General features: G+C 38.7%; 1 protein-coding gene across 5 annotated transcripts in view; it reads right to left on the minus strand.

The window, feature by feature from the left end:
• Positions 1-24,549: 24,549 nt before the first annotated feature.
• Positions 24,550-27,975, minus strand: part of TRPC4 (transient receptor potential cation channel subfamily C member 4) — a 104,522-nt gene continuing 101,096 nt past the window's right edge. For 4 of the 5 annotated variants that reach the window (XM_026854671.1, XM_026854680.1, XM_026854698.1 and 1 more), the window contains one exon: positions 24,550-27,399. In XM_026854671.1, coding sequence (XP_026710472.1) covers positions 26,683-27,399 — 717 coding nt within the window. In that variant the 3' untranslated portion in view covers positions 24,550-26,682. The remainder of the gene's footprint in view (positions 27,400-27,975) is intronic. The other variant, XM_026854663.1, reaches the window with a different exon arrangement.

Consider the following 27,975-nt stretch of genomic DNA (forward strand, 5'->3'; position numbering starts at 1 on the left):
CAACCCAGTGGCTTTTGAAATACTTTATTTAGCTTAATCACTGGGGGGAGGGGTTATTGTGTTCAGAATCAAGCTTAATCAAAATGACAGAATCATTTTTTTTTCCCCACAACTACAGTGAACAGCCCATAGCTTCACAAAATATGCTTATTACTTACTTACAGATCCATCTTTTGAAATCATCCTCACTTGTACTACTTAATGCATGAATATATTGTGAAGGACCAAGAGTAAATCACTTGACTGGTCACTTTTCATGCTATAAGGACCTGATCCATGGCTTTGTGTGATTCCTACCTACTTTGTGGTGCTTGTAGACACTAAAATGTATAGTTACATGACATAGCTCATTGCTGTGGGTTGGCATTGACACTAGCTTCAGGTGCTCAGAGAGGCAGGTGCAATAAGTAAAGTCAGAGACTGATGCATCTTTAAGTGACCCATCTTACTTGTTTAGCAGGAAGTATTTATTGCAAGCAAGCACTTCAGTATCAGATAATCTCTTGCTGCAGCAAAGCTCAGTTGGTTGGAATTGGACTGTAAATTGGCTTTTAGGAGTAAAAGCCACAGAACAAAACAAGTATCAATAGAAGATCAGATGTGTGGTGAATTAAAAATCAGATACTCAAAAGTTCATAGAAAGATCTACATATAAAATTACTGGATTGTTATGCTGGTGAACAGAATTGCTGTTTATATCACCTGAAATAGTAAAGTAGAAGTCCAAACACTATACTGTATACCTTGGATGAGAGAAATATTGTCCTTGGAGATAACTATTGCAAAGAGATGCATTTTTTGTGTGTGGAGTAGCTTTTTCTTTTCAATCGTGTGTAAAAGTTTATAACAGATTGTTTGAGTGGGTAAATTTATCCATTCTGCAGTACAGATGATACCATTATAGTGCTAAAGAATATACTACAGATGGTACAAATCTGACTGATCATTAAACAAAATTTAACTCCACTGAATATGCTGAATTTTAATGACATGATAGCTAATAGACTATTAGACACATAGCAACCACCTCTTTAAATAACTAGACAGTGACTTTCTCACTTCAGTGCTGCTGACTGTTGTGGAGTATCCTATCCATATCAGAAAATTTCTATATTATGTGACTGATTCTGAGGCTATCCAAGAAAAAAACTACTGCCTACAGTTCATATAAAACTCAGACTTTTGATTGATTAGTGTTAACGATGTGCAAAGGATTAGCTTCTTAGATGCTACCAATACAAACAGAAATAAGTTTATGAATCTAGTTACAACTGATAAGGAACAAAGTAAAAATGAACATATTCTACTGACTTTTAATGGACACCATATTTGTAAATCACTGAGTGACAAATTTTCTTAAAAGTTATTTAGCAAATTAGAAAAAGCATTCTTACACATGAGAAGAATTCCACCTACAATTCCATACAACTTCAAAATATTTTAAAAGTCTGTCCCCAGGGCACCTTTGGAAGGTGACCTATTTCCAAGTCAGCACTAGAGCACCTGTCAGTATTCATGACTGAAGTTTCACTTTCAGACATTGGAAGAGAACTTTTGCAATGTGGAATGCTCCAATGTAGGGACAAATCTTTGTCACAATAATATAGGCAGCCAAGTATGCAGTGAAGAAAGAGGTCTTCAGAAAGAAGTCTACTTTAGGAAGACTACTTTGAACCAAGATGTGACAGGTACCGTGCTCCCCCACCCTGGGAAGTGGGACCGGTTACGGTGGTGAGGCAGCCACAGCTCCTGGTTGAGAACTTCTCACCACACAGACAGGAGAAAGCAGGGAGGCACTCTGACCTCTGATACCAGCCATACCTTTCCCAGCCTCTCTCACAACTTCTGCCTAACATACTCTGGGACACAATTCTACAGTGCCCCCTTCTTCTCCAAACCCACAAAAAACCCTTCCAGCAGCTCCAGCTCTGCATATCACCCAGCAAGAGAAAGACAAAGTGGATCCTGGGGGGAGAATCCCTCAAGGACACTTTCCCAGGCCTCAGAGAGAGGCTCAGTGGTTGTGGCATTTGCTCTCCTTTGCTCTGCATGCATGTTGTGCTGCCAGGAGTTGACTGAGACATTTACAGACAAAAAAGCCAGAAGGATGGTCTCTGTACACATGAGAGTTGCCTGGTGAGTTTCCCTCCGTCTGCCTCCTCCTTTCAGCTGGCATCCCAGTGAAATCCCATACCAACAACTCTGTGGAAGTCACTTCCTCCTCAGAGTACCCTGGTGTTTTCGGTCAGCTCCAGAAAACACCCCCACAAGTCCCAAGAGTTCCAGAGAGACTCCAGCATAAGTAGAAACTCCAGTCCACAGCATGGAACTGCAGGATGTGACCCTGCAGCACCCAGATCCATACACCCTTCCCAAAGGTGTGGGTCAGGCCTTTGGGCGCCTGGACACTCCTGTGACAAGAGCTGTGCTCTTCCCAACATTGCTACGTCTGTGGTGAGAGAGGGGCCACCATTACCTGCTGGGAGAGAAGATGTAAAGACAGCTTCCACTTCTCCCATGGCTGTGAAGAGGGATCTGTCTCTCAGTTCTTTGGGCAGTATAGGTAGGGGCTGACAGCCCTCATGAAAGGCTTCTTGTGTCCCTGCACCCCTCCCAGCAGCACAGGACAAGTAACGGAGGAACCTGCTTATCATGTCCCACAGTGACATGTCCTAGCAACCTCCCAGAGTCAAAGGTAGGACATGGAAGGCTCATTTATGCCCCTGGTGTTCCTAGTCTGGCTGCTGGAGCTGGACAGGACCCTCCAGACTCAGCAGTACCCTGAAAATTACTTGTTCTGGGTCTCTAGGGAGCTTGCGAATTATCCCTGGCTCTACGCTGGAAAATGACTTTGTCAGGGCTCCTTCCCTGCAGGCAAGCTCCCACCTCAGCACGAGTGCCCCAGACCATTCCTGGAGGCTGATGCCTGGGCCTCAGCCAGAGTCTTCCAGAGCCCTTGGGTGGGACATGCGCAGAAGAAGAGCATGAGAAGAGGGACATGTGCACAGTGTTCAGGAAGCAGTCAGCATCTACACCCTTTGGGACATCCTTGTCCAGAACAACACAAGGATTCAGTACTTCCTGACCTTGCCCACCTCTTCCATCCTCCATCACCCCAGGTCACCAGCATGGCTCAGTGTGAGCACTGCAGGCACACCACGATAGGGATGCCTCCTGTATTATTATCCTGGAGTCCATGGGGTAAAAGCTGATCACATGATGGTGCTCCCTGTCTTAGCCATGAGGGATACCATCGAAGCTGCATCCAGGTACAAGCGATTTTCTGGGGCATCCTGCAGGCATGGCAGGTCCCCCGCAGCAGTGCCATGCTGACACTGGTTGTGTCTCTCTTGTAGTGACAGGCACTCCATGCAGGTTTTATCTACTAATGATGCTTGAATCATAAAGATTGGGAGGAATTCCTGCTAGAAATATCTTCCATGGGGATTCCAGTCCCCAGCATTGATTCTCTTCTGCCCTTCCACTGTCCCTGCAAGACATAACAAAGGCACAATAGGAGTGCTGGACAAGCCCCTGGGCAGGGGGCTCTGACCTTATGCTCTTTAAAACCTGATAGAAAAAGGTGGCTTGACTCTTGTCCAGAAGGCCTTTATTCATATCTGTGGATATTGTACATATCTTTGCAAGTCCTGCACAAACTATTGTATAAAACTAATTTGACTGTAAATAAATTACACATGGGTTGCCGTGACCTAGAGAAATGGATGCTCATCAGAAGTAAGGGAGGTAGGAGGAATAATAAGTACGGACTAAAAGGGACTTGGCAATCATGCTACATTACCTTTTCTGCCAAAAAAAAATATCAGCTGGTTTTAGCTAGGCAGAGAGGACACCTTACTTAATGCAGAAAAGGAATATGTAAATTATGTGTTCAGTAAATTGCCAAATGCCTTGTCATCTAATTAGTGATGTGCATGAATGGATGAATGAGTTTCCTACTGTCCCTACCTACTGTCCCGTGAATAGGCCTGGTGGAATCAACAGGGAAAGAAGACCCTGTTGAGTATGACTAGTTTGGCGCTGTGAAGAGATGTAAGGTGTAGAATAAGTGGAAGGCCCACCCCACAGTCTCCTCTGTGGCTCTCCCCACGTTCTGTCTCCATCAAAAGGGAGTGCCAGGAGGAGAAGAGGATAGGGACCACCATGCAGGTACACTCCAAGTCCCAGGAACTCACCTGGCTGAACAGGAAGCTGGGTGATAGGAGTTACGAGCTCCCAGAGCTTGGCCAGTCACTTTTCTCTGATTTGAGCCAGCCAGTCCCAGTACCACCAGCCATGGAGCATCATTCTACAACTCTCCATTGTCTCATTTTCACAAGAGCTCACTAGGTGGGTGTTTCAAACACTTCAGATTTCCCATGGAAGGGGAATTCTGGCCTCTGATTTCATGTTTCAGGGATTGCACAGGAACTCTTGGTGGCCTCCTAGGATGGATTGGTGGCCCTCTGGCATGTTTCAACTTTCTTGTGCCCATTGCCCCTGGCCAAGTTTGAAACCTCCTTTCCCAGCCTTGTGAACTTCCCTACCCCAGAGATGTGAGGGCTTGTTAAGGGACCTTGTAAAGCTGGGTGCTCCTAATCTGCCATTTATTTTTGTTTAATTACTTTCTATTCACATCTAAACTTAATTTTTTCATTTTATTTTACTATTTTATTAAAGAATGTTTCCTACATTTTATACCAACACTTTCAGTCTGATCTGAAAGACAACTCCTGGGGTTCCATCAGCATCTGATCCAGACACACAATGAAGAGTTGTTTCACCCAAACAGAACCGTATAAGCTACATATCTTGTGTCCATTTGGAAGAGCTTCCCTCATTCCAGATCAAACCAATCCTATCAGAAACAGTTGAAAAACAAATACTGAATTTCATGTTTCTTACCAAGCATTGCCTGACAATGGACAGCAAGTACTGTAAATAATGACATTATCAAGGTGCCATTTTCCACTATTCCTCTCTGGATGAAACAGGAGTGCCTTCAGGAGCTCTACATAACACAGAACATAAATATTCTGCCTTTCTGCAGCTGATATTTTTCAGTTGATAATCATTTCCTGACTTGGGCAATTACTGACAATGTCTGAGACTCCTTTTGTGGCTTTTTCAACTCAGTGAACTTCTGCATTTCTTTCATTTACTCAGATGGCAAATTAAGATCATAGCTGCTTTATATGCAGAGACAGTAAAGGAAAATAGTCATTGACCGATTCACAATAATATAGATAGCAATTTCATAGCTTTGATTGCAGAGCTGTTTCCCATTATTAATTAATTTTGGCTCATTTCTGTGTGTCTGCATGTTTTGTTCTACTCATGGATTTTGACTCTTTTATACTCATATATTTTGGGGTTTTTTTTAGCACAGGGGGTGTATCAGCATCAGCTAAAGATGCCTGGTTTTGAAGAAGTGCAAATTTTCTCTGAAGAGATATAAGTTGCCCTTCAGCAGTAATGATACAAAGAGTATGGATTCCTTACTGGGCAAGTTACATAGTTAAATAATTCTACAATTGAAATAGCCTTGAGGTTTTCTTCTTCCAACACAAGTACGAAAATCCAAGGATTCTGGTCTATTACTTCTGAAACAGCATGCAAAAGGTCCTAATCTGAGTGTGCTGATTTTATCTGTCACAGATACTTTTAAAATTTCAAATGGAGAAATGCATTATTGGCGAAGAGGTGGTAATGATGAGTAGAGAAGACAAGGACATAATATAATTGTTATTTAGAGCTACACTGATGGACTGTTGTGATGTCTGGATAAAAAGTATGTGGAGAACAAGAATTTTTTTTTTTTTGAAAGCATGAAAATTTAGAAAATTTTGATGACTTTAGGGTCTGATGTGGAAAAAGGATAATGGCAGTTTTTAGAGAAAAAAAAGTAGCATTAATTTAATCTAGCTTTAGACATTTAAATTTAGATACCTAAATCCCCTGGGTTTTTTACATTTCATTAAGTGAAATGAGCCTCTTCAGAGGTCTTAATTTAGCTTGGAAAGGATCATGCTCTAATAATATCTCTTTTCTTGTAGCCAGGTGGGTGTTAATCTGTTTTCCCGAGTTGCAAGTGATAGGACAAGAGGAAACATCATCAAGTTGTACCAGAGGAGGTTCAGTTTGGATATTAGGAAACATTACTTCTCCAAAAGTGTTGTCAAGTGTTGGAACAGTCTCCCCAAGAAAGTGGTTGTGTCACCATCCCTGGAGGTACTTAAAAGACATGTAGACATGTTACGTAGGGACGTAGTTTAGTGGTGGACTTGGCAGTGTTAGGTTCACATTTGAACTCAATGATCTTAAAGATCTTTTCCAACCTAAATGATTCTATCATTCTATGATTCTTTCCACTGAGTACAGAAGAAGCCTAAAGTGGCATTTAACTTTTAATCAATTAAGTTAGGGTGGATGAACATATACTTTGAGTACTCTACTATAAAATAAAAGATGGTGAGAACACCAAATAGGAAACTGAGTTTATAAAGCATGAGAAAGGGTGCCAAGAGGAAATCCAAACCTGTGATTTTGGAATTAAGAAAAAAAAAAAAGTACTATGGGAAGAAAACGTGAATTTTGTTGTCATCCTGGCCTCTTTGATGAAATAATAAAGAATAAATGGTACAGTGCTCCTGCTCCTTGTCACCAATTAACAGGTCAATTATACAATCCAATATAAATTCAAATTGTTTTGAAGTAACGAGCAGTGAATTTTATAGTGATAGCATCCAAGGTATATAGTGCAAAATGTGCTACGGGAAAACTTTTTTTTTTTTTTTTTTTTTTTTTTTTTTTTTTCCCAGATTAGCAAGAAATGACACTTGTATATTTAATGACTACTTCAGTTCTCTTTCAAAATAATGGGAATACCTTATTTTCCAGGAAGTCCTGGATTGTTCACTTTAACATTGTTAAGAATACTGTTTGCTTAAATTGTAAGGCTACAGCAGATACTCTGCTATTGGACTGAGAGAAAGAGAAAGAAGGAGGTCATGAATGAGTCCTGGTTCCTGTGATCTGCAACTGTTTTTTAATGTTGTCAGTTTTCAGAAGTCAGATGTATTTGTCACATACATCTGTGATAAGAAATGGATATAGAAATATTTCTCAAATTCTGCTGTAATGACTTGCCACTTACATGAATCAGGCAGCCCATGCATGAAATTACCATGATGATAGATGGGAGAAAGAATCAAGATGCAAAATTGAAGCCACTAAATTTAAAGCTACTCTGTAGTGCACTACAATTTTCAAAGAGCATACTTCCATTCTTCCTAGGTATAATATGATTTTCCATGATATGAATCAATGCATGAAGCATACTGTGGTTGGTAGACATGTATCAGATGGGTTTTTTTTCTGTAGAATTTATATTATAGAAAGTTGACAGAATAATAACACTGTGTACAGATGCTTCCATAAAAAGTGATTTCTCCTGAGCTGAACACCCAGAGCTCCTGCAAGACAGTCTGGATACTTTTTTTCATAATTCTGTATTGAGCCAGTTTGACACGAACTATCCTTGATGTAAACATGTCATCAACATTATATGGAACAATAATTGGTCAATATTATGTTTCATGATACTTCTAACCGAATAATAATATCCAGTTCTATCTTGAGTAACACTACATAATTCTAACATGAGTAATCATCAGTTCCAAGGTTTCCTTTTGAATATAAGGTTGTGTCTAAATTAATTTAGAGGTTTTTTTTCTAGTTCTGCACACACAGACCTTAATTTGGATACGATAATCCTTGCATCTGTAATTAAAACCTGGAGTTACAGAGGATGAAGAGCAAAAAATGTGAGAAAAGCAGCCCTGGGGATATTAAGATTGATCTTCATTTCTAACAGACGGTATAGTCATAGAGGTTAACAGGGAAAAACTTAATGCTTTGCTGTCATTTTTAGCAGTAATTCCAAATGCTTTGTCCTTTGTCACACCATTGCTTAAGAACACTTAAGGCCTCCTGGCTGGATAAGGATGGCTTAAATGGAAAGGAAATAAATACACACACTTCAAGGAAGACCTTGACTTCCAGAGTAAAATAAAATAGAAGACATATAAATGAGAATAAAGCTGTCAAAATTAATTATAATCAGTCCAAACTGTATATAAAGTTGACATCAGACTTTTAAACACAGGGCTAACATTTACTAAGAGCTGTGAATGCATGTGGGTTTTGTGTCATTACAGAGCACTGCACATTTATGCTGATGCCTTGCCTACACTTGACTTAAAGCTCTGGCTGTTACCATCAAAGCTGGAGAAATAAAAACCCTTTGAAGCCTTGGACTTCTGAAGTCAGTATGAACACAAGATATGAGATAGAGGGCATGACTCAGCCTCTAAACCCTGTGTACTGGGTAGCTACATGAATACAGAGTTTAAGAAATTCCTCTTTGCTGAAGGTGCCATCAGAAATAGTGCCTGGCTTTGGTCTGGTTCTCAGATGTTCAAACACAAAGGCTCTTGAAAGGTCTAATTTCTGTCTGCAGAAATCCCCCTCCACAGCTAAGGGTTCAGACAGAGATTTAAGAGGAAGAGATGTTGGAGAACTAAGCTCTTACACAGCACATGGCTGCTCTTTATCTCCAGAAGGAATGTTTGAGAGCATCTTGAGCAGATGTCATTAAATAATAATGGGGACATGACCCTGGGGCTGCAGGGTGGACTGTACTTGAGGAGGCTGGGATGGCCCAGTTCCAGCCAGTTCCAAACAGCTCAGCAATGGACAAACCCACCTGCTGCCCACTTCACACTTACCAAAACTTTGTACCTGTCTTGTTTTCTTTTTTTTACAACCCATCCAGCAAGGACCAGGGATCGAGTTTGACATGAAGATCCGTTCAAACCCTTGCTACCTTCCTGGGTTTGAGTTTTGGGATGCGACGGGTGGTGTTTTGTTGAGGGTGTGTGTGTGTTCTTGCAGTGACAGCCCCTAGAGCCTGGGAGGAAGTGTGTAGTTGGAAGGCTATTTGCTCAAACTGTTCTTAAATACCTGTTTAGCAAGATGAAGAGTGGGATGCATTGCACAAGCTTTTCTCTTCTTGACTATTCATGTTGAACTGTTGAATTCTCCCTCCTAAGATTTCTATAGCATTGCCTCTCTTAAAAAATTTTTAAACCATAAGATCTGATTCTCTTGATAAAATTTTTAATCTTTCTTCTTATTTATTTGGGCTTGAAGGCAAGAGCAGATTTGTTTGGATTTGAATCACAAGATGTCTTGAGGGTTTTTCTTCTCCCTAAGTCTTTGATTAATTTGACTTTCTCAGTACAGAGATTCTCACTAGTTATTGTTTCATCAGCTACCCTGGAGCTGTATGGTTTATGAAATGAAAAATTAAACATGTGCATGTATTTCAGCAAATGTATTGATAAAGTTATGGTGCATATTTAGTATTCAAACATTGTTTTATTTATTTTCCTATTCAACTGAGGGTTAAACATTTGCTAATCTTTATAGGTCTTTAATATCTAAAGACATAAGATTTGTCTTCCAGGTGTGATTATTTCTGCAGGCAAGGTTCCTTTGCAGAAACAGCTTCTGGAAGCAGCAAATATTAATTTGGTGGATGTCAAAGAGTTATTGTGGAAAGTAAATTGGTAGAACACACCCTGTAAACACAGCTGAGCCAAGGAATTTTGCACGGGTCCTGGATTGTGATGATTTTGTTGGCCCCTGTGGCAGAGGCAGGATGTGTGTGTGTTAATGTGTGGTGTGTGTGTTCATGTTGATGTGCAGACCACAGAGAAGCTTGCTCCAGCTGCTGCCTTCCAGTGCAGAACAACATGTCATGCTTGAAAATCCTTAAGGGACTGTGGCCATCTTAAGCTTAGAAAGCCTATTGGCTAAGTAAATAACCCCTATTCTAAGTGAATGACCCCTAAAATGCAAAGATGTTTAATAGCAAAATAAAGTCAATAAAAGATGGAAGGTTATTTGTGGTATTCTTACTATTCAAGAGTAACCACAGTCTACCCAGCATCAGAAGAAAACACAACTAAAGCTGAGTTCTCCAATTCGGTAAGAAGTGTTGATGGGTTGCAACAACATGGTCACCTCTATGTGTGACTAAAAAGTTTCTGTCTTACACCAGACATAGAATTGGAGATGCTAAACGGAGCTCACAGTCTGAGTTCAAAGTCAGTTCTTTCAGGGAAGGCAAAACATTCCTGTCCAGGAAGTATCAAGGGACTGCAAAGAACAGCAACCAGACAGATCTGCTGACATTACTCTTACTGCCTTCAGAGTAAGAGCTGTGGCTGAGGAGCCTATGTCTGTGGAGAGCTGTTTTCAGATAATGTTGCTTAGCCCTTTGGGACTACTGAGAACTGATAAAGCTGCCCTTCCTTGAGTCTGGGCCAGTGCTATGGCTTGGGATCAGGAAATTATAAATGGAAACTGAATGCAACAGTTCAATCAGATGTCTTGCATTTACCCTTTATCTAACTGCTGTAGTTCGTAAGTATTGGTAAGTGTCACAGAAAGGAGGATACAAATCGGAAGATGAAACTAATACACAAACCAAACAGATGTGAGAGGAGTTCCTTCTGTCATTACCAAAAAAATAAGTCTAGAAGCGGTTTGATATGAGTTGAATGGAAAAAAAAGGAAGCCTCATGGTTAAATATTTTATACTTGACTATTTAAAAATTATTTTCGGAGAAACACCCCTAAATTTAGCAAAAAGTTTTTTTAAAAATAAACTAACTTATTTTTCTCTTTAGCTTTATAGCCAATTTGTAGTTGGCTCAGATTAAAAATAAATGACCATGCATAAACATTAAAAAGGAATTTCAAAGTCACCTTCTCTATTAGAGAAGTTTATGTTCAGAACAGAGAATTTTCCTTCATTTGTTTTATACATTATAGCCTTATCAAGTTCCTGATTGGTCAAGTAAACATTTCTCTAAGGACTGCAGATGCTGGAATGAGAGTAACGACTCAAAGAAAAGCTATGTTAACTGTGCCATGGGTCCTCTAGGAAGTGATTATGTATCCTCTGACATAATAAATAGCGAGAGTTTTATATGAGTCATTGCAGTTTATAAAGTAAATAACAGTTACTTTAACAAACATGTTACTACATAATTGTCCATGGCAATGATTACAGACCATCTGGAAAATATAGTCTGCTGCAATAGAAACACCATGGAGTTTAAAACCTGTATGTGAATCTTAACCTTCTCAGATGCACAAAATTCTGTCCATGCCCATCTTCTTTATAAGAAAAAGCACAGGATCCCACAGCCTGAAGGAATCAGATGCTTTGCTACCATCCTTCCCACCTCCTGTATTGAGGGCTTGTTCTCAGGGAGGGAAAGTTAATCACGTTGGGTGGACCTCTCAAGGATGGATGGGTTTCAGCATGTGGACAAGCTTAGGACTGCTCATGTGGCTTCCCTGGCCTCAAAAGTACATTCTGTGTACCCTGTTCAGTGCGGGCTTTACCACCTGGTGCCATTTACCACAAAGTAGCTATACAGTTCTCATTGGAGGTGGACAAATGAAGTGAGGACTTAACTCCTGGTCTGTCTGCAAGCAAACTCTTTAATTTTGCAAGTATTCCTTCTTGTAGGCTTCCAGGAACTCGCTGCATTGTAAATCTAAAAAAAACCCACCAACCCAGTAATGAGATTGTTAGTGGAGTGAATATGTTCATATGGCAGTTCTTCAAGCTATACTGTTCAAATTTCAAGCTCTTCAGGTTTAAAAGATAGAGCTAGAAAAGAATGAGGCAGGAAGGCACCTCTGGAGATCACCTTGTCCACTTCCATGTTCAGAGAAGAGTCACGTAGAGCAAGTTGCTCAGAGCTGTGTCCATGAAGGTTTTGCTTATCTCCAGCAATGGAGACTTCACAGCCTTTCTGGGAAACCTGTTCCAGTGTTTGATAAACCTCAGAATGAGACATTTTTTTCTTATGTTTACATGGAATTTCCTGTATTTCGGTCTTTGCTCATTGCCTCTCATCCATTCACTAGATATCATTGACTATCTGTTGTCTTTACACCCTCCCATTAGATATATGGCTTTTTAAAAACAGTTATCTAAGTTCTTTCCAAAAATATCTATAGAGACTCAGCTGACTCTTGTGTACAGCAGAATGTGATTTTTTTTTTTTCTTGTTTCTGTGAACTAATGAACCAGGAATGTAAAAGTTCAGCAACTGTTTTATTATTAAACATATGGCAACAGAACCCGGGAGATCTGAGCATGAAAACTTACCTTCACGAAAGCATTTCAACCATTATTCTTGGTGCTTGGCAGCTTTAAACCCAATGCCATATTGCTATAAGGTCTGTAATAGACCTTTTAATCCCCACTAGAGATGTAGCAAAGGGTACTTCACATTACACCCCCTTAGAACTCTGGATATAAAACCATAAACCTTCAGCTGGGATAATTGCTCATATAATGGTTCAATTTCAAGTGTTTTAGCCTTTCATTACTGCAGACTTCAGCTTCTTACATACAGAGTCGATCAAAATGAAAGTGTGTTTTAAGCAAGTTTAATTTGTTGTGTCTTATTTTCGTGTTACTTCTACATAATCTTTTTCTAAACCCCAAGAACAGGCATAGCTCTTAAGCTAAAGTAAAATACATTTCGACAAATAAGTGCTAGAATTATCTGAATGTTTTTTTTTTTTTTTTTTTAAATGAGATCAAAGCCCACAAATTTAAAAGAAATTTGTTTCCAATTATCTGTTTAAAATCGATTCACTAAAATACTTTGTAGATGTGAACAAACATTAAAAGCTGCTTGGAACACTTTGACTGCTTTATCATAGGTAGGTGAAAGCTTAACAAGGATCAGCCACTATGAATCTTGTGTGACACATCAGAGCCAATCAAGACCAGACAGTTCAGGTATGGATACTGAGTACACAGAAGAAGCTGTTTACATGCAATCTACAGCCCAAATTGTGTTCACCAGATTTAGTAACCTGGTTAGTTTTAAATAATTTAAATAAACTAACAGGAAATGTATGGCCTGAGCAATAAGGGAAATAGTAATGTAGATAAGTGTTAAGAATTATAATTACAAGATAAATTCATACAGCTATGTAAAAAAGCTGCATGTAAACTGGTAAGAACTCAATTAGAAGTCCATATTATATTTAAAAAAAAAAATAAAATCCTATGGAGTCATCTAAATCTGTCTTTCTTTTCAACTCAGTGCTTCTAGAGGGTGTCTATTTAAACTAGGATCTCACCTACTCTGGCTTTCTATGACATGGTTGTCTCAAAAACTTCGGACAGTGCCTGAAGAACAGAGAATAACATTTTAATTATATCACTCAGAAACACAATAGGCCTTTTTTTTTTTTTTTCCCCCTTATCACTCTCATATAGGGGAACTGATAATCTAATAGATTTCTATTAAAAAAATCCCTAAAATCCTGTTCCCAATTGTAATGATTTTTTTCCATACCTATGACATTTAATGACTGTCATGAAGGCATTATTGTAATAATGTCCTCTTGTTCTCCTCCCCATTTTAACAGTAGGATCAATGTGTGGTTACAGGGTTGTACTTACATCTTTACTCACAATGGGAACCAGATATAATTAAAATCCGCAAGGGTGATTATTTAATATGTATAGTACAGTGTAGTTTCCTCTGCAATCTTTTACACAAAACTAAACCAGTGATCGGAAGAAAGCAAAAACTAAACAAAAAAGAGCTGGACTGGGAAATTTCACCAACTTGCTTTTCTTATAGGTAAGGAAACCTTTAAATGTTATCATAACATCTGAGGATTAATCAGAAATACTTATTTCAGAAGAAGAGGTAGATGCTGAGTCAAATCTAGAGTCATCCTTAACACTGACCCAATACTGGTGCTCCAGATAATTGTTTGTAAGCTAAGAAGAATGTATAAAGAGAGAAGGAGGAAATGGGTAAGAAAATAGTGTTGCTAGAAGCTGAAATATTGCATCTATGTATTTGCAACATAGAGCAGTATAGGGCATTCACACAGTTATAATTTTCAACGTACAGCTTATTGGAGCTAAAGATTAATTCTGAGCAGGGCTCGCGGATGGATCGTGTTTTACTTTAATAGCTACCTAAAAGTAGACCCTGACGAAAGAGCATAATTCTGTTCAATGTAACATGAAAAAAAGAACCCCAATTACTATCATTATATCAAGATCTCCAGTCACCATCACGTCCCTAGGGATGTGAGACCTAATACATTGTGAAGAATTTCATTATAAAGGTAGAATCAAGTCCTGTTAGTCAGACAGTACAAATAGAATAGTGTTCAGAAATTTCTGGAGCCTTTTCTGTACAGATTGACTATATTTCACATTCCTGGCTTTCCTCAGAGGCTTGGGGAGCTCTCTATGCTAAAGGAAAAAACTCAGAAACATTGCAACAAACTATTTAGCACAAATCCATGACAGCCTCTGAATGTCAGAGCTGAAGCCTGCAACTATCTACCAAAACTCTGGGCAATTATTGAGGGGAAATATTCCCTTTGAATTTCATAAAGCAAAGTATTTCTGACATTTAAAATGTTTCTGTGTTTGATGACGAAGTTAAATCATGTTGCTCTTTTGACATGAGAAACTAATAATAATGTGCTTCCGTTTTCCTGAAGTTTCTAGTATTTCTCAACGCTCTGCCCCTGCCCTTGTAATTTGGTGCTGGAAGAACTGCAACACGTGGAGGGTGACTGATGCCAGAGAAGCACAGGAACAACTGTATCCCGTGGGAAGGACTCACCTCAGAGAAAAATCATGAAGGACTGTCTCCCACGAGAGGGACACCATGTTGGAGCAGAGGAGAATGTGAGGAGGAAGGAGCGGAGGACTGACCATAACCCCCATTCCCTGCCCCCTGCACCACTGCGAGGGACAAGGTAGAGAAATTGTGAGCAAAGATGAGCCTGGGAAGAAGAGAGGGGTGGGGGAAAGTGTTTAAGATGTGTTAATGCTTCTCCCCACTCTGTTAAGTGTTGTTGTTAGTGTTTGAATAACACTTAGGGATATGGTGTAGTGGGGAACTGTCAGTGACAGGTTAATGGTTGGACTAGATGATCTTCAAGGTCATTTCCATCCTAGATGATTCTGTGATTCTGTAATAATTGTGATGTTCTTTTCGTTTCCCCTACAAGTCTGTCTTTTGCCCCTTACCATAATGGGTGAGTGATCTCTCTTTGTCCTTATCTCAATTCCTGAGCCTTTATTTTCTCCTTCCCAGTTCTGAGGGGAAAGGGGTGAGTGAATGGCTGCATGATGCTCAGTTCCTCTCTGTGTTCAAACCATGTAAATATGTATTTCACCTAAGAGTGGGAAGCTTCCACCAGGCTACATAAGATCCTTGAGCTATCTTTCTGTAGATGTGCACCTCAGAGAGAGCAAGAATTTGAACTTATTCTTCTGAGTTGAGTGTCCTTTAAAATAGGTCTACCAATATTTTGGAAAGAAGACCAGTCCTGCTTTCATTTAGGAGTCTAAGCCAGAGGGAAACACTTCCTTCCCCTTTGCCACTTCACTTTTCCCTGCAGTAGGTGAAGTGACTTGATACTCAGAGGTTTTCTTTCTAACCCTCAAAAATTGTAAAGGACGTTTGGGTGCTAAAGAAAGAGATAGACATTTCTATTAAAAAAGGCAGATATTTTGCTAAGTCTGCTTTCAGGTATAGTAGTGAAATATTTAACTTTCAATATTTAGTTTACAAGTTTATAGTGCAATAAAGTAAACGTTAGCTTCTCTGTTGTGAACCTCTGTGAAAAGAGATGTTCTAGGCATTATGAAGCTTGCTTGGATATTAAAAATACATGCTTGTTCACTGCCTTGATGCCAAATCAAAAGTACATCCTAAACATGTCCAAGTCATTTAGTGGAAAAATACGAAGATCACAAGGTCACGATTAGCAAACAAAACATGATTAAGAGCAGAAAATACACTACTAAAATACAACATATTCCCAAGGAGTAGAAGAACGGAACATTTCTGGGAAAGACATGAAAAGTGAAAACTTTGTTTAATAGCAAATAACGTATGCGACTAAAAAAAAAAAAAAAAAAAAAAAAAAAAAAAAAAGAGAAGGCCTATTTAAAAAAAACATTTGTATTTAAAAAGAAAACAAATATTAGTAGATTTTCCTGTACATAATGAGAATGCTTTAGTTGTCTTCATGTTCACTTCCTCCTTCCATTAACTGAAACGGTTCTGTATGAAAGCATCAGTATGAACTCAGATAGGAAGGCATAAAACACAAAATAGGCTCCAAGATGAAAATTAGAATGATGAAATATAATCCTACATTCTCATTGCTTATCATAATTAAAAAGCAGATGTCCCTATTGTGTGAATAGGTGTATTAGACTAAATGTTTTAATCAAACTGTATGGGATGTAAATTCCAACTGCATTTTCAGCTGGATATGATATTCTCCACTCAGCTTAAGCTTTTAGAGTACTCTTCAATATTTGTAGTGTCTGTTTAATGCATCGTGACCCATAGTCAGCTGAAAAAATGTCATGTAGTATGATGACCCCCTGAAACAAAAAGGGTTCTTTGCTGTTCTGTCTCATGCTTAATACTGACAATTAATTAAAAAAAATATTTTGGTCAGAACGTATGCAATGAAGAATAGATAAACCAGGCTGAAAAACTGGTTGCATTTTTTTGAGATATATGAAGAGTGAATATACTAGTTCAGAAATTGTGTGTGACTGAATGACTTGACTGAATGAACACTGAGGACAGAGGAGGGAAAGAGAGTATGCAAAAAGACTAGGAGATGTGAGAACAGTAAAAGAATGTGGGAGAGGAAGAGATACTTGGAGGACTGAATTTAGAAGGATGGAGAGTCAATAGTAAATACAGATAGAAACAGAAGGGAAGATAATTTGTAATACTAGAGACAAGCCTGGAAAAAAAAAATAAAAATAAAAGAACCAAAGTGAACACAGAGGTGTGTAAATTGTTCATCTGTGACACGTACTGATTGAATTGATTGCAAAGAACCATTGACTGTTTGTGTGATTCCTGAAGCAGATGCTGAGGACATGAATTAGCATGCTGTTATTATGCCTCATAATATCTGTTCGCTACAGCTATTCTCAGTCAGATGGTGTGGGAACTGAGGTATAGCCCTGCTGTTCATACCATGCAGCTCAGCCTTGCGTCAAACTGCAGCAGCTGCAGGTATAAGTATTTCCAATAGGCAGCAGTCTTGGGCTGTAGATGCAGTAATAATAGATAGTACTATTGGTGTAATTCACTTCTAAAGTTTTCAGCACGTCTATTATCTTAAATAGATGTAGAGACCTGAGTTATTCCATCTTGCTCTGCAATGTGCCTATCTCTGAGATGAATCATTATCCCTGTTTGATGGGATAGTTACTCTTGTCTGAAGTATAAAGATGTGAACTAAATAAAGTCTTTCTTCCAATTGTATTCCTTTACTGTTTTTCAAACTGAGAAAGAAAAAAAAGGCAAATAAAGCCCGTAAAGCTGCTCCCAGTTTGAAGAATCGCTTTGACACAGTCAAGAGATAACATAAGTCAAGGTTATAGGCTTTCTCTGACGCTGATGACAGTGTCACAGAACAGTAAGCAAATCCCAGATGAGATTTCAGAAGTTGACTGATGTGAATACTACAAATGAGATTTCAATATTGTCTTTATATGGAAAATTGTTTTCCTAGGGAAATTGTGTTTCTCCTAGTTTCTTACAAAATCTTTTCTATTTTCCAATGCTAACAGTCAGTTTCAGATTTATAATTGCTTTCACTTCGTCTTTCATCACTTACCCTGACCATGCTGGGTAAATCTTGGCTCAGTATCATACATCTGGTTCTCTCTTCATCAGCTCCAGGGTGTGAGTCTGTGGGAATATTTCAGGTTTCAGAAGTTATTTGTGTTCAGCAGAAATAGAAAACAAACAAAAACCAAAGAAGTTACTCTGAAAATGAAGTGCTCTTTCCTCACCATACATGGTCGTTAATGAACAAACTTTTTCAGTAGTCACTTCTCCGGGAAATTTGGGCCAGATTTGGGTTTGAGTGTGACTTTCTAGAAGTCTGGATGTTTAGAGGGATGTTTTGGGTTGTACTCTTTTAGACAGAAGGTTGTTGCTTAAATACTGAAACATGGATTGTTCTCTCTTTTTTTTCCAATATATATTGAGCAATTCTATTTTTTGTATTAATGCTATTATTCTTGACTGTTAAAATACAATATATCTTACCCAGTGGGCCTCTCTTCTGAAAGAAAACGAGCAGAGCATGTTTCTCTGAGGCTGAAATCCTGACACCTCCTCCTTGTGGATCTGATTTCAGATCAGAGCCCAAGGATTGTAAATTAATTTGGGAAATGGTCAGGGAGTTTTATATCTTGCAAAATTACAATTCTCTAAAAATAAAACCAGTAGGACTAGTCCTCATGTGAAGTGTCGGTGTCCTGATATACAATCTTTCAGTTAATTAAATTCTTATTAATTATTAAAGACAAAGTCTGGGTGTCTTGCAAAGCAAACCAAAGAAACAGCTGTATCATTAAAAAAAAAAAAGAGAAATAGATGATGAAAAAAACCAGAACCTTTAATTTTACTTAATAAGAGTGAAGGGAACAAAGGATGCTAATAAACACTACACAATGTCTAATTTAATAAAAATAAGTATCTCTTTCAATTTTCCTTTTTATGCTTACCTCTTTTTCTTAGGGTTGAACTAGATTCAGTTAAATTAGTCATGAGGAAAGATTATTTCCATGCTTTGGTAGCTGGATATGGGTATTTATGTTTGTGATATGGCTGAACAATATCTCAGTATAACATGTAATTAATCCAAACAAAACTATTTCTAGTATTTCCTAGTAAACTATCCTGTAATCCTGTAGACACAAGGTCCCAGGTTGTACTCCACATAATGTAACATAAAATATTGCACTATTGGGTCTTACAGTGTATTTTTAAAAACGTAGTAGAAAAGTATAAATTATCTATCTTTATTGGGAAGCAACATATGCTCTGTAAAATAAATCAGATGTGGATGATAAGAGGAAGAAAAAGGAATGAAAATTATTGCAGAAATGAGCATTTGTATAAGACTCCATGAGTTTTTCTGAATGTCTATGAATACTTACCATATTTAAAGACATAACTGACACTTTCAGAAAATTGTGATGTATGCATCTCCCATCCTGTGTATTGCATTTTGTATCCTAAAATCATTAGTCATTAACCAGAGTGAGTTATTTTGCAGTTACTCTTGTCACTTGGCCACATTTAAGGAGCAATCTATGCAATCCATTAAATTTATGAAAGGTCAGCTCAATGCTTTCAGTTGTTCTTAGGGTTCTAATTATACCAAGAAAACCCATGAATCTCTGAAGTCTGAAAAATCTGTGTATTTTTCTTTGGGGTTTTGGGGTTTGATTTTGTTTAAATGGTGACTGGCGTTTTGGGATACAACATTTCAAACTGTAAAGGTTTTCTGTTACAGAAGGAAAAAGTATTTTCACTGCTAAATTGAAACAGAAAATAGATTTTGAGGTTATTTTATCTTCCTGGCTCATCATGGACTTTTATTGTCTGTTTAAACATTTGTGGAATAATTTTATTGTGAATGCTTTCGGTTTTTTAAAAGTTGAGCATACAAAACAAATATAGATGAGGCTATTCTTGCTTTTTCAATTCCATTGAATAAAAAGTATACAAGCTCTTATGAATTAACTCTTGATTCCATGCAGTGGAAGAGTTTCCCATGAATTTTGCATGTGTGAGGTTCCATTACTAATTTCCAGACTAGAAAGCATTAGTAATGGTAATTAGTTATTAGAAAGCATTAGTGTCTTTAGAGGCTCAGTCTTTTTGGAAGCTCCTATTTAACCTCTTGAATACTTTCTCTGTCCCTATTGAGAGCCCAACTCTGATACTCTGAAAGTGTAATAGTGAGATGTTGCCTTAAAGAGACTGCATTATCGACAAGGTCATAATCTAATGCACTGTCAAAGAAGAGAGGTGAAAGAAAAACTACTGAGGAAGCACCGTGTGGAACTGGTATTCATTTTATCTACCAGCTATGGGAAAGCTAGGTTTCTAGTCATAGATAGCTATCTAAACTCCCTCTAAAATGTACCAAGGAGATGAGGATCTCTGTCAAAGACAATTAATCTGATGCTAAGGACAGTGTTTGAAATGGAAAGATACATGAACGTATGTCCTGGTTTCGGCCAGGACGGAGTTAATTTTCATTGGGGTATTTCATACCATGTGATGTCATGCCCAGGTGAGGGTGTGGCTCTTTCAGGCTCTCTCTGTCGCCCTCTGCTCATCAGTCGGTGTTGTTGCTGTGGGAGGCGGTTGCAGCGCTCGGTAAACCACTGCTGCATTTTCCCCATTTTCTTTTTGACCTCACTATTGTTACTGTTGTTCTCTTGTTATATTTAGTAAACTCTTTATTCAACCCACGAATCCTCTTCTTTTGTCCCTCCCCTATCTTACCAGAGGGGGGAGGTGAACGGCCAGCCACGTGGTGTCTGGCTGCCGGCTGAGTTCAAACCTCCACAATGTACCAGTTTAGTTCCACAGTAGAAGGATACTGGATTACAAACTAAAGGCCAGACTGAAAAGAAGACACCAGTACTGAACAGTGCAAGACCTAATGCTGCACAACACTTGACTGTAACTATGACAGTCAGCTAAAGAGAGCAGAAAGTTCTAGTTAAAATTAAAATAGCATAATTGGTTTAGACTATACCTGAATAAACCCAGGGCTGAAGGGGAAGATTACAGTCAGAACAAACATTAGCCAGACAAAAGTTATAAAGTTAAAAGATAGTAACTGCCCAAAGGGTATGAATATAAACAGTTGAAATGATTCATGTGTATGAACCTTTCATAACTATATTTAAAAACAGCAGAGCATTTCACTGATTTGGGAAGAGAATTACATGATGGAGGGACCTGTGATAAAATCCAAGTATATTGTATGACTGAGTTCTCTTACAGTGCTATATACATGAAGGTTGAAGTCTGCAACTTTTTTTTTGGTGGTTTTAATCTTAATCTTAATAAACCACATCTGCTTCATTCTTTTACACTTCCACAAATAAGGCAACTTCTCAAGCACTAGATCAGTGGTTAGTGAACTCAATTTCATTGAGTTCAATGGGTTCAATTCCTTTTCATATCTGGAGGGTTCAAACTCATCCTTAAGTGTAGCAGTGTATTTTGGAGTATGTCCAACTACTTAACCATAAACTGTCACAAGATCTCTAATCTGCTCCTGCTGCAGTGAATGTAGGGTCCATAACTAAAACCTGAGCTAGACAAAGATTTGAAATACAAAGAAGTAAGGTTTTTAGTCTTGAGATTAGAATACTTTATGCTGGAGTACAGCTGTCCCCAAGGACAGTTTACTGGTGTTATCAAATGGTTGCTTAACATGGAAGTCAGGCAAACTAGATCAGGAATTAGAACTGAGGAGCTCCACTTCCCAGGGCTAAATGAATGGGATTGCTAGCATTACATTTGCTACTACTATTGCTACTACTACTACTACGTACATTTGCTACTACTATTGCTATTACTGTTAGTACTACTACTGCAATCACTACCACTACCATTACCATTATTTTTGTGAGGTTGCCCTACTCACTAAAGGTGTCGGTATCTCATAAGGAACTTGAAGATGAATTATGCTGTTGTCCAATTTGTACCTCTATGTTCCTAGAAGAAAACTTGATACCAAATGTTTTGAGCTGTATTCAAAAATTCATTGCCTCATCACAATCTTTAAGCATGATCTGCTTCTTTTCTCTTTCATGCTACTTCCCAGAATCTGTATAAATATTCATCTGAGGCTTAGAGAGGAAATGGGATGTTACAGCCTTCAATACATATATAGTAGAATTTGAGAAAACATATAATAATTTCTTTGTATCTTTTGTCTGTGTTTTATTCCTGTGAGGAAGCTATGCAAAAATGCTCCTGAAAGGTTGGTCCAAGAATGCTGTTCAGGAAGATATGCTTGTTTCAGAAATTCTGTTGAAGAACATCTGGGTGCTCAAATACCAGAAATTTCCTCAACTTTAACATCTCTCCATAGTTATATCTATGAAGAAGATGTAGATTCTTCTGGAACTAGACACTACTTATTCACAAAAAAACTCAGATTAGTAAAATTGTAGAATTTCTCATTAAATCCTGACCTATAAAATATAAAAGCTCTGCATGCAAGGTGCCTCATGCAAACAGTACATATGAGATGTTTGGCCCACACCAATCAAAAATGCAATGGTCATTCTGTGGACCAAGAAAATAAGATTAAAACCAGCTGCAGAGCCATGTTTCCCCCCTGAGAGACATTCTGCACTTGGGCCACAACAACCCCTGCATGGCTACAGGCTTGGGGAGGTGTGGCTGGAGAGCTGTCTGGAAGAAAAGGATCTGGGGGTTCTCATTGACAAGCAGCTGAACACAAGCCAGCAGTGTGCCCGAGTGGCCAAGAAAGCCAACGGCATCCTGGCTTGTATTAGAAATAGTGTGGCCAGCAGAAGTAGGGAGGTGACAGTCCCCCTGTACTCTGCACTGATGAGGCCACACCTGGAGTGTTGTGACCAGTTTTGGGCACCTCAATACGAGAGAGATATCGAGGTGCTGGAGCGAGTGCAGAGGAGGGCAACGAAGCTGGTGAAGGGCCTGGAGAATAAATCCTATAAGAAGCGATTGAAGGAGCTGGGGCTGTTCAGTTTGAGGAAGAGAAGGCTGAGGGGAGACCTCATCACTCTCTGCAGCTACCTGACAGGACGTTGTAGAGAGGTTGGTGCTGGTCTCTTCTCACAGGTAATTAGTGACAGAACAAGAGGGAATGGCTTTAAACTGCAACAGGGGAGTTTTAGACTGGACATTGGGAAAAAGATTTTCACAGAAAGAGTGGTCAGACAGTGGAATGGGCTGCCCAGGGAGATGGTGGAGTCACCATCCCTGGATGTGTTTAAGGGTCATTTAGATGAGATGTTGGGGGATATGGTGTAGGGGAGAACTTTGTAGAGTAGGGCTGATGGTTGGACTCGATGATCCCAAGGGTCTTTTCCAACCTGAATTATTCTACGATTCTATGATCTACCTGCTTGCTCTCCAGTGATATTTGATCACATACAGGTAGCACAGCAGCCTGCAGCCAACAAACAGGGCCTTGCGGTCTGAACCCACTAATGCATGGCTCCCACCTCTGCCATGCCCTTGAAGGCCAGCAAAGCATGCAGAGTCACAAGGAGGTTTTGCAATTTTGTTTTGAAGGTATAGCGTGAAGTCCTTACTTCTCTGACCTCTTACTGTGAATCAGTGAGTAGCCTGGACAGACTGGAAGTTAAACCAACCTTGATAAAGATACCCACTACCCAGTCTGTTTTGGCTCAGACTTGCTGTGCTTGGGGGTCTGGGTTGCTAGAATTCAAGCTGCCTCCTGCCCAGCTATACCAGAGTAGAAAAGTCCTGCTCTGCTGTCTGCACTCTTTCTGTTTCTCCAGGAGCTGATGAAAATGCAAAGGTCAGTCAGTTTTGGCTTTACAAAAAAACCCCAAAACCAAAAAAAAACCCAAACAAAAACCTGAACATTTTGAACAATCTAATATTTGGATTAAACCCTGTTGCATTTATATAATTTTCTAACTCCTTGAAACATTTTATGATTTTAAGCTCTGCTTTGAAAGACTGTCTTTTATAGACGTTTATATCCTGGGTTTTTGTATCTCTCCTATATTGATGCTAATGGAGGCTGCAGGCAGGGACAGGTAGGTTTGAACGTTTTATTTCTCTTGAGGAGAAAGTATGCTCATGTTAATAATGCTTCTGCTGTGGCATTACAAAACTTTCTCTGTGCACCTGTAAATCTTTCTTGGCACAGACGTCCTCTTGGAGATATTGAATTATAAATGTGGGGTTTTGGGCTGTCCGCAAATCAATAAAAGTCCATTCAAATTTGGACAGATTTTGGGCTCTTATCTGTTTTCACAGAATAAGGTGCTTATTTTCCATTAAATTTAAATGGAATGTGGTGAGGTCCTTATTGTTGTCAGGCTTCTCTGCCTAAGAATCACATGAAAATAGAGCAAATGTTGATTTGATGTATGCTTTATTTAATAGAACATTTCAATATTTGGTTGTAAAAGAAAGAAAAGACAGCAAAAGACTGACCACCTACTGCTATGCAATATAATGCCATGGTCCTATGCCTAAGTAACTTGCCCACCTGCACTGCCTTTGCTGTTCTGTATCTTGTATCTACTACAAGACTTTGTCTCCCAGCACATTGTGGTCATAACATTACAGCAAAGCTGATGGTTCAGATTAACTGTCCTGTGGTTTTGCCCTGTTGGGAACTTCATGTACAGGACAAACAGGCTCTTAGGATGGCAGAGCTCTTTGACCTGCGGTAGTTAACTTGTTCTGATAATGGTGCTGGTGGCATTATAAATACCTTAGGCACATTTTGTCTGGAATGAAACCATGTGGCTGGAATGCATTGCAAGCTGTTTGGAGCAAGGACTGTTTGTTTTGAATTTGGCTAGTGAAAATGTAGTAAGCTTAGGCCTCCAAGGTGTTACAAACCATGATGAAGAATGAGAAAGTGAAATCAGTGGTGGAGTAGGACTGTTAACAGGGATATAGAGAACTTTGTGGCATGTGACATATTGGCTTTATGTCATTCTTAGCACAAATGTTACAGTAGAAAAAACTCTCTAAAAGAGTTGTCCTAGTAAAAATGATATGAAGGTATTCCACCATTATTATTATTATTTATTTCTTGTTATGCTTTTAATAATTCAGGTGCTTTCCAAACAGAAAAGCTACAGGCCCTGCTCCGAGGAGCTCACAATCTAAAAGTGGACAAGGAGAGAGACGTGAGGAGAGGGAGTCCACAGAGAAGTCAAGACGCCAAGATGGAAATCAACCATATCTTAGCAATCAAATGTGGTTTGAATGCATTGCTGCAAAGCTATACAAATTATTTTCCAACTATTGCCCATATTTTTCATTCTGGTTCAACTAATTCACTCCTAGGTGCCATGGCATAGATGGATGTGTAGGAAGGAAGCTTTCAATATGTGAGCTCAGAGAGAGTAGCACATGTTTAAAGTAGAGCTGGAAAATTCACCTAGAACTACAGAGATGAAAGGGGTTTGTCTGGATTTTCAAAACTCAATTCAGTACCCGGATAGTTTAGATCCAGAATGGTATGGCTTTAGGTCAGGTCCTACAAGGTGGGAGTTACATGTGATGGATTCCATCTGGAATGTAAGTGTAGTCTATGCATCTGGAGGTTCCTTAATACAGGCTAATATGAACTACAAAATCTATCATGGCAGGGCTAGGGCAGGTAAGAAAGAAATGACTGCACTGATGTGGTATATTCATGTGTTTCCAAGGGAGGAGAAGGATGGTGCTGAGAGTCTGAGGGTGGTCATTCTTAATGTCAGTTGTAAAATTACATTTTTAATAATGTAGGACACCAGTCACTGATTAAAAAGAAACAGACTGTTTAATTTTAAAAATACTGTTTTTGACTAAGACAGTAGGTCACTCATCAGTTATGAAAAATACTATTAGGTTTTCCTTATACATTTAAATGTCTAAGTATTTTTTATAAAACCTCCACTCAGGTTCCCCCAAACTCTGAAATTGTCAAAGAAACTCTCTTAAGGCTTGCCTTTAAAAACTTCTCAACAAATTGCCATGTTTTTCCAAGTACTCAGGGGATCATTGTATGTTTGTTTATTCCTGAAGTGTCTTTCTCTTAGCAAATACGAGTGTATTGTGAAGGCAAAAGCTAATAAGCAGTTGAATATTAAAGTGCATAGGTTGTCCACATTTAGAAAAATAAATGGTTGAAGAAGCAGTAGCTGTTGGGATTACAGATTTCCGTGGAGTAATCCATCATGAGTTTTTAGCAAGCCACAGATATTTTACTATAAGAAACATTTATTTTTTTTACAGTCTTCAAATCCTGCAAATGCATTTCTAACAATGGTATCAGAGTGGTGATAATCCTCCTGCTGAGAGGGAAAAGCTGTAATTAAATAATCAAATAGACTGATCTTTCATAACTTACAGGTATTCATATTCCTTCAATAAATAAAAGAATATACTTTATCTTTTGATTCTGTATAGCTTTTGAAACAAATCAAGTTTCTAGCACTTTAAATAAATGATTCTAAGAGCTTGACATGAATTATGCTGACTGGAGCCACTTATGATAATTATGGTGCCCAGAATCTTTTAAGAACCTACAAAGTTAAATAAAGGCTTACAAGTCTCTTAAGCTATTTTTATTTGCATAGAAAAATATTTATCATAGGAGTCAACTATCTTATGAGAGAAATTGCATTTGTCGTAATTGAAAAAGATAGCTAAAAAGTTTCTGTGGGTTATTGCAACAGTACAAGAATACAAGATGCTTCCATTTATTAAAAAATGTAAAACAAATCGTGAAAGCTAAAGCAGGCTACAAAACAGAAGGCCCCCATATTCTCTTTCTCTTGACTACTATGTTACAAGATCATGTGCCACAGTTGAGTACTATAAAGTGTAATTCTGCATTTGCTAATATAATTCTTAAAACATTCCCCCCCCCCAAGCACTATGCAAAATATATATATATATTTGTAAATGTTTCCTTCTGTAAGCATCACAACCTTGTTATCACATAATCACCCTGATCAATTGTTTCCTGTTTCTCATCATAGTCAGTGCTGATATCCAACTCCTCGTCCAGCTGGTCCTGTGGTGTGGCTGGTTCTGAATTATGAAATTCCATTTTTTCTGTTTCTGAAGCACAAATACTTCCCTCTTCCTGTGAATCTGAAGAGTCACTGTTATTTTGTGACTCATCTAACATGCATTTTTCGTCAGGACTTTGGACTTCTAATTCACAGTTCATGGTCAGTTCTCCCTCTTCCAGTTCAGCAGTTTTCTCACATTGTTCTTCTGCCTGTTGACGTGAAACTTCTTCAGAAACTGTGTATATTTTATTTGTACTCTGCTCCACAGAGTTTGTTTTTGATCGTCTGTGAAATAACCCAAAATTTTTTATGTCTGTTACAAAATTCACACGCTTTTGTTTCTCCTTAGTGGACTCTGACACCATCATTGCTGAGCCGTTGCTTACATTATGTGCTTCAGAGGCAATAGTGGCTGATCTTGGATGAATCATTGTTGTTATGTCAAAAAGGCTGAAGGTCTTTTTCTTTGCTTTCTTGGTTCCTTCACTCTCACTGTTTTCCTCATTTTCTGATAGAGAGGCAGCATCTTTGTTCATCTTTGCAGTCTGCAAATTAGACAGTTTGCTTCCTTTTAACAAACCCAGGACTTCAAAACGAAAGCTGGAAATATCTTGTTTTAACTCCTAAAAATTAGGAAGAAAGACGAAACATCAGAGCATGAAAGCTAATTTGACTTTTCCTCTTGTAATTTTTTTTTTTTTTAAAAAGGACTTATGCTAGGGATCAGTAATGAACCTCACCATCTGAATAATACCTGGCATCTTCAAGGTGCTTTGCAGACTCCCTAATGGGTCTTCCAGGTGAAAGATCAGCAATTTTACCAGAGAAAACTTCAGAGGAAAATGTGCCTTAGCGTAGACTACTCATAGAAATCACCAACAGTGGTGGAGGAAGGATCATGGGCAACTTGAAGACCTACAACTAACCTGCTAGGCAGTATTATCCCATCATGATAACAGCATTTTCATCAGCTCTTAACACCATCCCTTACATATGCACACAGGGACACAAGTACACATAAGGCATACACGTGTGCATGCTTACCTGTGAATAGCAGTGCAGGTATGTCTTCATGCATTTCCACTAAATGTTTGGCAGATAACAGCTAAGTCAGAGTTAATAATTGCAGGCTGCTTTCAGCCAGCGAAACCTCTGTCTTTTAAAGGCCTGTCTCAGGAGAAAGTACCTTGCCTTCAAGA

The sequence above is a fragment of the Athene cunicularia genome (assembly GCF_003259725.1).
Source record: "Athene cunicularia isolate RWA chromosome 1 unlocalized genomic scaffold, athCun1 chr1_part1, whole genome shotgun sequence".
Taxonomy (NCBI): Eukaryota; Metazoa; Chordata; class Aves; order Strigiformes; family Strigidae; genus Athene; species Athene cunicularia.